The 14,615-nt window shown below is 37.5% G+C and overlaps 1 protein-coding gene across 1 annotated transcript in view; it reads left to right on the top strand.

The window, feature by feature from the left end:
* LOC140549720 (uncharacterized) overlaps positions 1-14,615 on the top strand; it is a 65,537-nt gene that overhangs the window by 38,724 nt on the left and 12,198 nt on the right. The window contains 4 exon segments of the mRNA XM_072673466.1: positions 103-417; positions 788-1,093; positions 10,398-10,706; positions 12,882-13,184. Coding sequence (XP_072529567.1) covers positions 103-417; positions 788-1,093; positions 10,398-10,706; positions 12,882-13,184 — 1,233 coding nt within the window.

The raw sequence follows: 14,615 nt of genomic DNA, 5'->3' as shown, positions 1-14,615 counted from the left end.
CACTGTACAGTGACAAATACGTGCACCTTAAACCTTGAATGTGAGACACACTGTTCATAATGAACTAAGAAGTCACACTCAGTCTTTTTCTCTGAATTTCAGTCCACAGCTTCATCAGGCTGGTTGGTTCTGGGGGTGACTGTGCAGGAAGGCTGGAGGTTTTCCACAGCGGCTCATGGGGGACAGTGAGTGATGACTTGTGGGATATTAAGGATGCACAGGTGGTCTGCAGACAGCTGCAGTGTGGAGTGGCCCTCAGTGCTCTGGTACCAGCCCGGTTTAAACCTGGAACTGGACCCATATGGCTGAATGAGATGGAGTGTGAGGGGAACGAGACGTCTCTGTGGAACTGCAGATATCAGCTGTGTGGAGAGGGTGAATGTGGACACAAGGACGATGTAGGAGTCGTGTGCTCAGGTAACATGAAGACTGCAACACTCTTTACTCTTACACTGCAATACTCTTAACTAAAAAAGGATGACTTGCACGATGTTAATTAATATTAAATAAACCTGTCTATTTCAGTTTTTCTAATCATTGGCTATTTCAGATATCATATCTACTTTGTTCTGTAAATAATGGTTCATTTCAGTAAACTTGATATCACCATGGCTAATAAAGACATGCTGTAACTGTAACTGTAAGCTGCTTTATTGTTCTTTTGGATCCAGTATGAGGCCTATTAGCTTCACCTGGTTAAACCTTATGCTTTTATATTTTATACATTTATGCATGCTGATTTTGAAATACATGCAAGACTTAATATCAAGCATATTTCTCCCACCAGAGTTTAAAGAGATCAGACTCACTGAGGGCTGTGAGGGGAATCTGGAGGTGTTCTACAATGGAACCTGGGGGAATGTGTGTGTAAATGGGATGAGCGAAGAAACTGTAAGTTTGATCTGTCAGGAGCTGAACTGTGGAAGAACTGGGATTGAGAAGGCTACTAAAGCAAGAGTGGAATCAGCTCCTAACTGGCTGGATGATGTGAAATGTAGGAAACATGACTCCACTCTGTTTCACTGTCCATCTTCCCCCTGGGGACAGAACACATGTGATAATACCAACGAGGTGGCTCAGATTACCTGCTCAGGTAGGAATTTTCTTTTTTTAGAAGATGAGCATAAGTGCAGCTATTTATTATTGAAAATAGCCATTAAGATTATTGCAGAGCTACCCTCAGCTTATCCTTTTTGTGTAGATTTTTACAAGAGAATTTAGAATTCACAGGATTACAATCTATAATTTAAGTATTGAATATTTAAGTAATATTTGTGAGTGAAACAGGTTGCTATTAATATGGTATTGTTTTTGAATTTACAGGAAAGAATAAACAACTCACACTGAAAAAACATCTGAAATGCCACATGAAGAGCCACTGCTCAAGTAAGAATAATTGACAACCAGTCTGTTTACTGCCAGAATAATGAAATATGAATTAGACGTTTGCCTGCGCTGAGTGTCAATAAATAGATTAACTCATACATTATTAATTGTCTTGCCAAATCAATCTTCTCTTAACTTTCTTCTTTATGTGTTGACCTTTTGATGTATTTCTGTGAGATCAGATTTTATTTCTGTTCATATGTAATGTGTGTGTGATGTAGAGCATCTGCCTCTCAGGCTGAGGGGAGGAAAGGGAAGCTGTTCTGGGAGGCTGGAGGTGTATCATAATGCTGAATGGGGGACCGTCTGTGATGATCTGTGGGACATCAGGGATGCTCAGGTGGTCTGCAGGCAGCTGGGCTGTGGGCCGGCACTGAGTGCTAATGGGAGTTCTGCCTTTGGTGCTGGTGAAGGAGCTATCTGGCTGAACAGAGTGAAGTGTAGAGGGAATGAGATTCACCTGTGGGACTGTCCTCATTCCCTGAAGAGACACACTGACTGCTTCTACAGGGCTGGAGTCACCTGTGCAGGTCAGATTAGGATGTTTATTCTGGTGTTAACTTCTCTTAAAGTAACTGGGGTTAAGTTCATCAGTGTTCTTTGCACTTGGCTAATAAAGAAGCTTATATAATTTACTTTTTAAAGGCTTTTGTGCTGAATCAATTTACTCTGAAAAGTGATTTAAAGCAACACTATGCAGCATATTAGCTTCGTATGACATTGTGATGCTCACTGACCTGTTATAGGGATCATAGTGTCTCTGTCTGGGCCACTCCAGGCTCAGAATGCTGCTAACTGCATTGTGTAACTTTGGTGATGTTGGCTGGCAGTGCTCATGAGAGCTACAGAACGCTATGTAATCTGAGACATATTTGTGAAAAATCTTAATTTTACTGTGCCACGTTAGTCCACATGCTTCTTTTTACTCTGGTGACAGTTCTGTATCTTTCGACTTATACAGAAATGCCAGAAAAAAAGTTATCCTTTAGTGGTGGTTGAAACAATTCCCAACTGTAGGGGGAGCCCAGGAGCAAGCATAATGCTCCTTTAAGCTCTCTCTTTTATCTCTTTTTCTTGATCATACCTCTTATCTTTTCACAGACATATTTGTGACATCTACTATTACATCCAAAACAACCACCAGTTTCATCACAGGTATTATTATTTCCTTTATGTGATTAAAAAAAAAATATATATATATATATCTCTAAATACACTGTGATGTTCCACTGAGTTTTTACACTTTATGTATATTTCCAGCACATCTGGCAGAACAGCAAACAATCCCTCCCTCACAAACTCTTCCACCAGCTGTTCCCTACATCTATCCAGTGTCTCTCCTGGTGCTGGGAACAGTGCTCTTCCTGACCTTAGTGCTTCTGGTTGTGCTGTTTAACCAGAACAGAGTGTTCAGGAGAGGTAGGGAGATTCAGAGATCATCTACAATCCACTTTCTGTACATTCTCTAAACACCATCAGTCCTTCAGTCTGTCATCAGTCTTCTCTTCTACTGAACTGACTCCATGTTTCTCTCTGTCTCTCTCACAGCGCTTGCTAAGAGGAGGCGTAAGACTCTGACTGAGCCAGTCTATGAAGAGATTGATGAGTTCCATGTCAATAAAAGATATACTGAAAAAGGTTGTGTTGCACTGGAGGCTATCCATAGTTGCTCACAATCAGAAAAATGTAACTAATGTTAGCTAGCATGTAGAAATTCTTAGTATTTAAATAGCTGTTAATTAAATTAATTATATGCCTTAAAGCAGCTGTAGCATTTTACCTTATCTTAAAGCTGCAAACCAGTGGTTTACATCTTGCCTCTGTCATGAAACAATGAGGGAACAGGTCACCTAGTCATTATAATGCTTATTAGTCAGTTGTCCAAAGACATTTTTTTGACATTGTTTACTCTTTTACCACAGGTGACAATACATATAGAATTATATATATATATATATATATATATATGAAATTTATATAATATGTTTATAATGTTTTAACTGTCTGACCTGCTGTTAAACACTAACAAATGTCCATGTCCACTGACTACTACCACTATATTGTGAACCATTGCTTTACACAAGACACTATATCATTGTGGGAAATGCAGTGAGTTTGCAGTCATAATATTTTGTGCTGTGTAGCTTAGGTCATAAGTCCTGGTAAAAGTGGACATTTGGAGGCTTTTTTTTTTATTTAATGCATTCACACTTCAGTATGTTTAGAGTTCTTAAGGGGACTGTTCTGTTATACTGTAACAGGAAATATCCTCTCTGAAGAACAACATTCAGGATATGAGGATGTGGAAGAGCAGCTTCTCTTGGGTAAGTCAGTTGATGTTTTAGAGAGAAGTTCCATACCATATTCTGGTCCTCTGAAGTGTTTTTCTAAATCATTTAAAATCATTTCAAAATCAAAACATTTATTTTAGAATGAGAAAATGGTAAAGCTCATTGTCTGCTTCTTTTAGCACATTCACACATATATATACATGTGTTTTTATTGTCTAGTAGATTCTCCAGTATTCATGCATTTCATTGGTGGCCATTAGTGAACATCTAATTCCAGCTTTAAGAGTTGTGTACTGCCCACTCTGGGTACAGGTTATAAAGGGAGAAGTTGCTCTTATTACTGTAATAAGCTCAGCAGCCTGCAGTGCGTTCTCTTATCCCTATCTGGAAACTTTGAGAAGGATTGGGTATTGTAAAAGGGAGTGGAATTGCATTATCAGTGCATGGGAGATTAATGTAGCTGTGAGCGATTAACTGCATTTCTGAATTTTATAGAAGAAATATTATATTTGTGTGACCCAATTGGAACCTCCCATGCCACTAGTTTAAGCGTTAAATGATAGTCCCCTTTATCAAATATTTTGGTGGGGCCCTACATGAATATCTGGAGTGTTATTGGCTATTGGTAAATATATATCTTTTAAAATTAATCTTCTGACACTGCTTATTCATTTTTACATTTGTTTTACAGAAAACAAAATGGAGATCTATGATGATATCATTTCTGCTGTAGAGAACTCTCACATTACAACAGGTTTGGATTTTTAAAATAAATTTCATATTGTGAAAAAACATCTATTCAGAAATCAAATCATAACCGTTACTCAGTGCCATCAATAATCTATGTACATATGTTGATGCAGTGTGCACTTCAGAGGAGTATGATGATGTCTTCACTCCTGGACAGGAGTTAGGAGGTGTATCAGATGATGGAGGTGAGTCTACAGAGACTGCATTGAGGTGGAGTCAGATAAATCAAGTATTTATAAGACTACTGAAACTTGGGTTTGCATCAATGTAACATGTAATATACAAGTATAATACAGTATAATAATACAGTCATTTGTGTATTTAAGAGAATTGTCACTTGAACAACAAAAATGTAGTGATGACAGATTGAGGCTTCTAGCATCAACACTTGCTACAAATGTAATGATATATGTTTTACATTTATTTTTTCAAACATATTTAACAATGAATGTTCTGCTTCTGTTAAATTCAGACTATGATGATGTGGTGGAGGTGCCTGAAAAAGAGGGATAGACCCTCTGACAGAGACCGACCAGTTCATCTGCCCAGGAAATCCCTTTTAAGCCATTTGAAACAAAACCAAGGATTTTGTAATTATGTTATGAATTCTTTATTATGCTGATTTTCTAATCCAGCCATGATTGTATAAGGTAATTACTAAAGAAACAGAGATAGACACTGTGACTTTGACCAGCAGGATGTAGGGGTTGTGTGTAGAGAGCTGGGTTGTGGGCTTCCTGTGGAGGTGATGGGAGCAGCTGCTTTTGGACAGAAGTAAATCTGTGCTCCTCTGACCACACCTGACCCTCCCAGGTGTGGTCAGAGGAGCACAGATTTACTTCTGTCCAACATCATCTTCCCATGATAATGATGTGGGATTGGTGTGTGCTGGTAGGAGCTGATTGTTATGTAGTTTTTGTATTAATCTCACTCCATGTTTGAAATGTATTGAGGTGGAGTCAGATAAGTGGAGTATTTTTAAGACTGCTGTTAGTGAAACTTGGGTTTGCATCAATGGATCATGTAATGTACAAGGGGGATTACAGTCTAATGATGATGTAAATGTTCAGTGATGTCATCCGTGTATTTAAGATAGACCAGCTCATTTGCTTAGGAAATCACTTTTAAGCCATTTGAAACTAAACCAAGGATTTAAAAATGAATATTTTTTAAGTATCCCTTTGTAAAGAATTATAATAATGCTTTTTCTTTTTTCTGTGTTTTTCCCTCATTTTAAAATAATTACATTAATAAATACATTGTGAATATAAAAGTAAATATATGTTGTTTACTAAACAATGAAACAAGGATGAACGCAAGTCCAAACTATGAAGTGCTACAACGTGTCTGCCTATAATGGGGTTGTGTTTTTAACTCAAGTCTAAAAAATGTGTGATTTTTGACACCAGTTAAAGATGATGTGTTATCCTTTATTAGGAACTGCAGTTTGTTTTTTCTCTGTAGAGTTGGATAATAAATATATGTATATGTCTTTAAACATATGAGTTTTACACTGTAATTAGATGTTTCTTTATGATAATATAAGGCAATATTAGGGGCACCACCAGAGAGCTGAAGAAATACACAAAGCCTCAATTCTGTATGGCAAGATAAACCATTAGTCAGGGATACTAGCAGTTATGACGCATCACTTATGCAAAGACCAAAAATGGCATGTTTATTGATAACTGTGATCGTTAAACAGACCAGATCAAGAATACTGTTTTATCATAACCATTCTTGTATGTTTATCCAGTTCCAGTTGTGGGATTGGGACGTTTGGTGTAGAAATGTTCAGCTTCAAAAATGGCTTTAGTTAACTAGTTCATCTAAACTATCCCCAGATTATATATCAGACATGTCCTAAATGTAAGAAATGCTGCCTACTCAGACAGAATTAGGACTGGAAGGCACCCAGCCATGTACAGTTATCTAGCCTTCTATTTTACTAGACAAAAATGATAATAGATGATGACAACACAGCCCAACACTCATATCTAGCAGTGAGCCATTGATACCTGGGCAACACCAAGACATATTCTTGCCTTTGTGATTCTTCATCACTACACTGCCTTCATAAACACTGGACTCAAGGCTGAAGTTATTAACTAGCTTAAATAGTGCAGAAGCCACAGGTACCAGAAAGTAATTGTAACTAGAGTTAAACTTTTGCTGTGTAACAGTTATAATCTAGAACTGCAACTGCGTATATGCTAAAAGAACTCTGGCAGGCCATCCCAGACAGCTAGAACTCAGGGTAGCTCCCTCATTGTTTTGCATTCAGAGCAGAGAGAGAAATGTTCAAATCTCAGAGACAAAGTGCACTGTATAAAGCATTGGTCAAACCAGTAGAATGCCTTTGGGTATCGCTAACACTGAGCTCCAGTTAAGTAAAATACCACTTAGAATCTTTAATACCAGCTAAAGGAAGTTAAAACTGTGGTCCGCACATTTATATAGATGAGTTTTTATTGTCTAGAACTCACTTGTGAAAGAGTTCATTCTGTGACGAAACTAGTAAGACATAACACATTCAACACATAGTATGATAGTATGAACCACTTACTGGAGCCAGTAAGAAGCTGGCAAATACCTCGTTGGTGCAGACGTGTTGGCTCACAATGTCATAAATCACCACATTCTGAATCTGATTGCAGAAATGTTACACTGATATATTCATTGTGTGCCAAGCACAAAAATAGGTCTCAGGGTGCCTGCATGTAGCAGTGAGGTGAGTACACGAACATTAAAGACATTTGTAGTTTTGTATTTCAATGCTAGACAAACATAACTCTCTTGCATCTTGTGATGTGCATGTGCATTATGGAAGGGTCCCAGCACATCATGCACTTCGCACCAGTTCACCCAATTCTACATTTCTGCATTCACATGTATGGAAAATGTGTTTGCCTGAAATTCAGATTAACTCAGATTAACAGAACAATCTGTGTTTAACGTATTAATTGAGGGTCAGTAATCAAGTTAACATACTTTTTTAAGGTAAACATAATTTTGTACCCTGTCAAGGGTTTCCCATGATATTTAAAAGTCAGGTAAATGTTATTTTGTTTCCTCAAGTATTTTTTCTCATAACATTTTGTAAGAATCTATATCATACGCTTTAAATGATTTAATAGCCAATGAAATCCTGTTGTAATATTGTGGGGTAATAAATGTGTTTTATTTTCTGATTTAGTTGGGATGCTCATCAAATGACTTTGTGTCTATTGCAGCTATTCAAGAAATGAGTGAAAGTTGGTCGCAACATTCTTAGCCAAGATGACTTTGAACATCACCGCAATGCAGATTATAATTCGTGGGATGCAGTCTTGATTCGTAGTGTGTAGAAATGTTTCCATTCCAGACCCCGTATTTGGAAGCAGTCAAGTCTGAATATACTCCTGATATATATGGAAATGCACAGTATCTAGAACTCTACGGATACGAATACCCTGTTTGAAGTGATGTTAACATTGTCCAAAAAATCCAGTCCATATGAATGGAAACTAAAGGGATATAGCGTTTGGAAAGTGGATATTGTAAAGATTGTATATAAGTGTGAATTATGATCAATTGTACAACACAACATAAGCCCTACAAATGTCATTCATGGACCTCCAAAAACAGAAAATGAGAAATTTTAGGATTCTATCTGTTCTTTTTGTGAGAAAACTATTATAAAAAACTATTTTTTGCTTCTTACATTATTTGTGATATTATGATATTTACATTACTCCAGTGATAAAGAAAAGGTAAAAAAAAACTTAACAAAACTTAAGACATTTAAATGAACTATTAGTTAATTCTAATTAAGTGCTTGTGTGAGCAAAGTGTGTGTGAGAGAGGTGTTTATCAGTTTGTGGATCAGCTCTCTGCAGGTGCAGCATAAATGCTGTATTACACTGGAGTGTTTTCTCCCTCTGAAGTCAGTCGTCTGTACATTGCGGGTTTCCTACCACACTGCTGTGAGTGTCTTTCCTCACACACACACATCTCTAGAGAGCCTTAGTGCTTCTGTTTGTGCTGTTTAACCAGAACAGAGTGCTCAGGAGAGGTAGGGAGATTCAGAGATCATCTACAATCCACTTTCTGTACATTCTCTAAACATCATCAGTCCTTCAGTCTGTCATCAGTCTTCTCTTCTACTGAACTGACTCCATGTTTCTCTCTGTCTCTCTCACAGTGCTCTCTATAAGTGAAGACTCTAACGGAACCAGTCTATGAGGAGATTAATCAGAGACATTTCACTAGAAGATATACTCAAAGGGGTAAATGAGATGTGGAGTGTTTCTTTCATGTAACCACACATTCAGTCATATAAAAGAGCTCAGTGAAGGTTTCAGTGTGGGTTTGGTATAAAAAGATGGATGATTACACAGAAAAGTGTGTAATCCCTACTGTTAAGCGTTCTAAAGAATCTATGAAATTATGGGCTGTTTTACTCCAAAAGGCTCTGACCATTTTAAGACTTTTTAGCACCAGGAATTTCGCAAGTACTAGAAGATTTACAATTAAATCTAGCTGTTTTTTTCTAAAAAGCTAAAGCTTGGTGATTTTATACCTGCGATTGGATCTTCCAGTGGGTCAATGACCCAAATCCACACAAAACATCCACATGATAGTCCAGTGGTTTATAGAGTAAGGCTTTCAGCATGCCCATGCAAATTATTTCACCTAAACTCCACTAAAAACCTACGGGTGCACTGAAGAGGAGTTCTAAAAATGTAATTATTATATTGTAATTGTTTTCAAAATGTAATCTTTTGGTCTATATTTGTCATTCTGTTTATTACACAAATGCAATTAAGATTAAATGTAAATATGTTTGAGGAGTTAAAACTCACAAGGCTACTGTCCCAGACACAGATTAAGCTTTTGTCTTAGATTTAATGGCAGAGTCAATGGTGACAATCGTAATAATGTAGGATTGTGCTTAAAGATAATCAGGATAATACTAATGTTATATTCTCTGTAAGAACATGACAGTCTCACAGACTTACATTAAAACAATCCACATCTTAACACATTTTTTTCTTTTAAGAAAAAAGACTATTAATTTATATTTCTATGTGAAAGAAACAACCTTAGCTGTCTTCTCTTTATGTTGGAACTTATCAGTGTAGAGATCAGCACTCTGCAGGTGCTGTATTTCACTGGAGTGTTTCCTCTCTCCGAAGTCAGTCTATGTTGTATGTTGGTGACTTTGTCTCTCCTCTTACACACACACACACACACACACGTTGAGGGAGGTGGAGTTGTGTTGATCAGCGCTGACGCTCTTTTGATAAATATGGAGAAAGATAAAAATGCCTCCTCTGATTTGTCACTGAAAATGTTTGATGGTTTCCTCTCCTCTTTCTAATAAGGTCATAGTGAGTGTGATTGGCGGCTGTGGGGTCTCTCTCTCTCTCTCTCTCTCTCTCAGTGTCTTCAGTCTCTCTGGGGGAGTGGAGGTGAAGCTTGTTCTGCTGCTGAGTTGAACGGAGTGTGTGCAGGTCAGAGGGAGATGGACAACTGTGTGGCGTTCATTCTTCTTTTGACCAAAGTCATTCTCGTCACATCTGGTAAGTACTAATAAGATAAATATGTTTGAAATTTGTGACAATTAAGTCGATTTGTAAAAATCCATGCCTTGATAGAAGAAGAAGTCAGAACACGAGCAGCAGAACCTTCTGAATGTGAATGCCTGAGTGGTGCTTTTCATCCACACAATTTACTTTCTGCATATTTGCCCACTGCATATTGCATTCATGCGATTGCACATGCAATTGCTATCATTCTGTGGGTTTCAACATTGGTACAGAACTACAAATTAGCTAATTGACATTTAATATCCTTTTGACAACCCAATATGGGAGCATCTGAGATCCCCGCTCCACAGTTAAAGTTCTAAACTGGATTTAGGCCAAACTGTATTGTGTCTTGTTTGAGAATTTAACAATCTGTAATTATTTACTTTTTCACACACAGACAATGTGAGGCTGGTTAAGGGTAAAAGTCGCTGTGCTGGGAGAGTGGAGGTTCTTCATAAAGGCCAATGGGGAACAGTGTGTGATGATTTCTGGGATATGAGAGATGCTGCAGTGGTGTGTAGAGAGCTGGGCTGTGGAGAGGCTGTAGATGCACTTCGCAGAGCTTACTTTGGACCAGGATCAGGACCAATTTGGATGGAATATGCAAACTGTATAGGATCAGAGTCTACACTGAAGAACTGTAAGTCAAATGATTGGGGTAGACAAAGGTGTAATCATGATGAAGACGCTGGTGTTAATTGCTCAGGTGAGTTGCATTAAATTGCATTACACAGTGATGTAAAGAAGTATGATGTAAGTTTTAGTTTTTTACATACCTTTACATACTTTACACACCTGATTTACAATTCATCACACTACTGCTGCCTACTGTAGGAAGGCTTAACACATCTTAGCATCTTAGCATTGATATCCCAACCCAACTTTCTCAAAATCTGTTTTTTTCAAAAAGTATTGTGATTGTGACTGATTGGACTTAAGGAATCTGTTGTGTACTGTGCAAGAACATGCCTACTCACTCCTCAAATGAGAGAGAGGGTCTGAACACAGCTAAAGAAAATACTGTAGAGAGAATAAAGGTGTTCACAAAAGAAAAAAAGAATCATGAGGATATCAGACACCCCAGTTCTCCAGAATCTTGTGGCCTTTTTAAACGTGAGTAAGCAAGTAAGCTCAAGAGAGAGAAGGATGGAGAGAAAAAGTGCAAGTGGGTGACAGATGTAGCAAGATAGAGAGCCTCCTGATTGGTCTGTCTTTGGGCTAAGAAGACCTATCAGTCATTGGGGGCGGGAAGAGGGCAGGGCTGGTGGCGCTAGTCATTTTTTTCAGGGTGGGAAATGTATTCAGGCATGTTGCTTCAAAGAAAAACATCTACATAAGAAAATCTAATCATTCATTAGACAGCATGCCTGACCTCAACCTGAGTCTGATGTTATATGTGACAGAATGGTCAAAATCTGGCACAAACCCCAATAAGGTCAGTTAGCAGATCTCTACTCCAAAACAACAAACTCTGCTTGCTTGTATGGATCTATCACTTATAATCATTCTCTCTCTCGTCTGTAACCAGACCCAAAAAAAACAGTACCACTTTCTGTGCTCTGGAATTTGCAGCTATTTATTTCTATTTTTATTTATTTTACAGGTGTTATACAGGTTATATAGGTACTTACTATTTGGACATAAGTAATGGGACACCAATTTATGCATTGTTTCTTTTCAGAAATCAGGGATATTAAAAAAGGAGTTTATCTTACATTTGTTGGAGTAACTGTCTCTGCTGTCCAGAGAGGCTTTCTACTAGATTCTGTAGCCTTGTTGTGAGGATTTGATTTGATCAGTGGCAAGAGAATAAGTGAGGTCAAGATGTTGGATGATCACCACCCTGTCAAATTCGAAGGACTAGGGTTACCATGTATGTCTGAAAGGGGCTTTAGTGACATGCTAGCTTACTCAGGTAGCACAAACAGTAAACATGCAATAGTCAGCATAATTATGTGCATTAAGTTTTAGTCTATAATGGTAGACTATATATATATATATATATATATATATATATATATATATATATATATATATATATATATATATATATATACACATATATAACTGCTGTGGTTAGGTGATTGGGTGATGTGTGTGAAATTAGCAGGTAGCATGCTGGATGATGTGGTCCATGCATTAATGTTAACTCACAGAAAGGTGATGTACCATCACTGTTTTTTTTAGTAGTGTATTTTGAGCCCTTTTTGGACACTACTAACATCAGCATTTTCTCTCTGAGCTAGGCTGCAAACTGCAACGAAAGCAGATGCGCTATTGGTTGTGGTTGTTTTGCACGCATAGTTTATGATGACTTGCAACAGGTTTATACTATCAGTAGTATCTGTAGTGTTTTGCCATTTTTAGTAAAAAAAAAGTCATAAATAATAAAATTATTTTAATTATTTTATTAATTATTAATAAAAAAAATAAATAAAATTGGATCGTTGTAAAAAAGCAATGGGGCAGGACATGCTGGTTGGGAGATAAAATGTGAACCCTAAAACATAGACACAGAGATCCGCATGGATGCACACAAAAGCTTTAATTAGATGTAAATAGAATATTTATTTAGACTAAATAAATCTTTGGAGAAGTCTTGCTTTTACATCCTCAGAAAATCTTGCTATCCTCCTTCCCCAAATTAGTTGGAAGCAGTTTTAGGAAGTCAGGGCAGTGAAGTCTTTCAATTGCCATAAATTGATCACGTCATCATATCATCCATGATTATTATTTCTTTTTTAGACACTAATGACAATTAAGGAGCTGAAAATGTAATAATTGATTTTAAGAAATGACAAACATATAAATTGACACATACTATCATATGAATGTTTATGAAGAACTTGACACATTCTCTATTCACTTATAAAAATTTTAGGAGTCAGGCTGGTGGGCAGATCTCATTGCTCTGGGAGAGTAGAGGTTCTTCGTGAGAAGGCCTGGGTCACAGTGTGTGACGCTGGCTTTGACCAGCAGGATGCAGAGGTTGTGTGTCGAGAGCTGGGCTGTGGGCTTCCTGTGGAGGTGCTGGGAGCAGCTGCTTTTGGCAGAGGGGAGGGTCAGGTGTGGTCAGAGGAGCTTCAGTGTAGAGGCAACGAATCTCAGATTCAGTTCTGTCCAACATCATCTTCACTCAAACACAACTGCTCCCATGAAAACACTGTGGGGCTGATCTGTACTGGTAAGAGCAACAGGTTTTACATTTAAACTTATACTTCACTGATAGATATTTCATGAATGATAATTATAAAGTTATATATGCTGTTTTATATTCAATATATCCAGTCTGATTGCTGTTTATCTGTCTTAAATTTGATGCCTTTACATCTGTTCTTGTTGAACAGACAGTGTGAGGTTGGTGGACGGTGTCACACGCTGTGATGGGAGAGTGGAGGTTCTTCATAGCGGAAAGTGGGGAACAGTGTGTGGGGTTAACTGGGACATGAGAGATGCTGCAGTGGTGTGTAGAGAGCTGGGCTGTGGAGAAGCTGTAACTCTTCTCAAAAATGGTCAGTTTGGACGAGAATTAGAAGAGATCAGGATGCATGATGTTAACTGTAGCGGAACGGAGTCTACAGTGAAGCACTGTAAATCAGCTGGATGGGTTAATTGTAGCTGTAGTCACAGTGCTGAAGTGATATGTTCAGGTGAGCTTTCATAAACCTTAAAGCAACGTTTAATGTATATGCTTAGTTAAATATATGAAATTGTTCATAATTTGCGTTGTTCATAATTGTTGATGCAATTACGCTGTACTGACTCATTTTTACACTGCTTTAGTGGTTTCAGTCCCAAAGCCAGTTTCAAAATTAGCCTTTATTAATTTTGTCTTTTGTTGGCCTTATTTGTTTATTTATTTATTTTACTTGTGCTCATGTGCTCATCTCACTCTCTATTTGCTCTCTTTGTTTTCTTAGATAATATGAAGGTCAGCAAATAATGTAAATTTTGCTGCCGTCCAATGAAAAACAAGTATCTCCATTTTGCCTGTTTTAGTTTTCTCCATCGTTTGAACCCTGAAGCTGCTCTGCACACTGTGTGAATAATTCTGGATGAATGTGCCAATAGACATGCTCTAAATGACTCAGAAAAAACTCCTATTTTCCATTGACTTCCATTCAAAGTAAAAAACATTTTGCATCCTCATTTAAAGTCACCATTTTGGAGATACATGTTTTTCACTGGACGGCGATTATATGCTGTAATTATATATCATATGTCCTCCTAACTCTTCTGTGGATAAGATCACCAGATCTTTTACTGTTTATATTACTATTTAGATGTAATGTCACAATGCACAAAACTCTCATAATAAGATGAAAGGGGGCATTACTGCTGTTTTTATGCTGTTGCCTCATCGCATGTGTATTAACAGGATTGCCCTTTAAGCAATCCTGATAGTAAATACTGAGTGTGTAAGGTTTAATACTTCTAAAAAGCTTGTTTTATTTTTGCTGCAAACTTGGATGCCATTATTGGTGCTTTGAAATGCCATCCAAAGAAATTGAAGCTTAAATCCACCAAGTGAAAAAAGGATGGCTAATGTATAGCAAATTGTGGCTTGTATAGTGACCTCTCAAACTGAATAACAGTTCTTTAATTTATATTCTGA

This window comes from Salminus brasiliensis, chromosome 2 (assembly GCF_030463535.1).
Source record: "Salminus brasiliensis chromosome 2, fSalBra1.hap2, whole genome shotgun sequence".
Lineage (NCBI taxonomy): Eukaryota > Metazoa > Chordata > Actinopteri > Characiformes > Bryconidae > Salminus > Salminus brasiliensis.
Note: the sequence above shows the minus strand (reverse complement) of the source record. Positions and strands in the feature narration are given on the sequence as shown.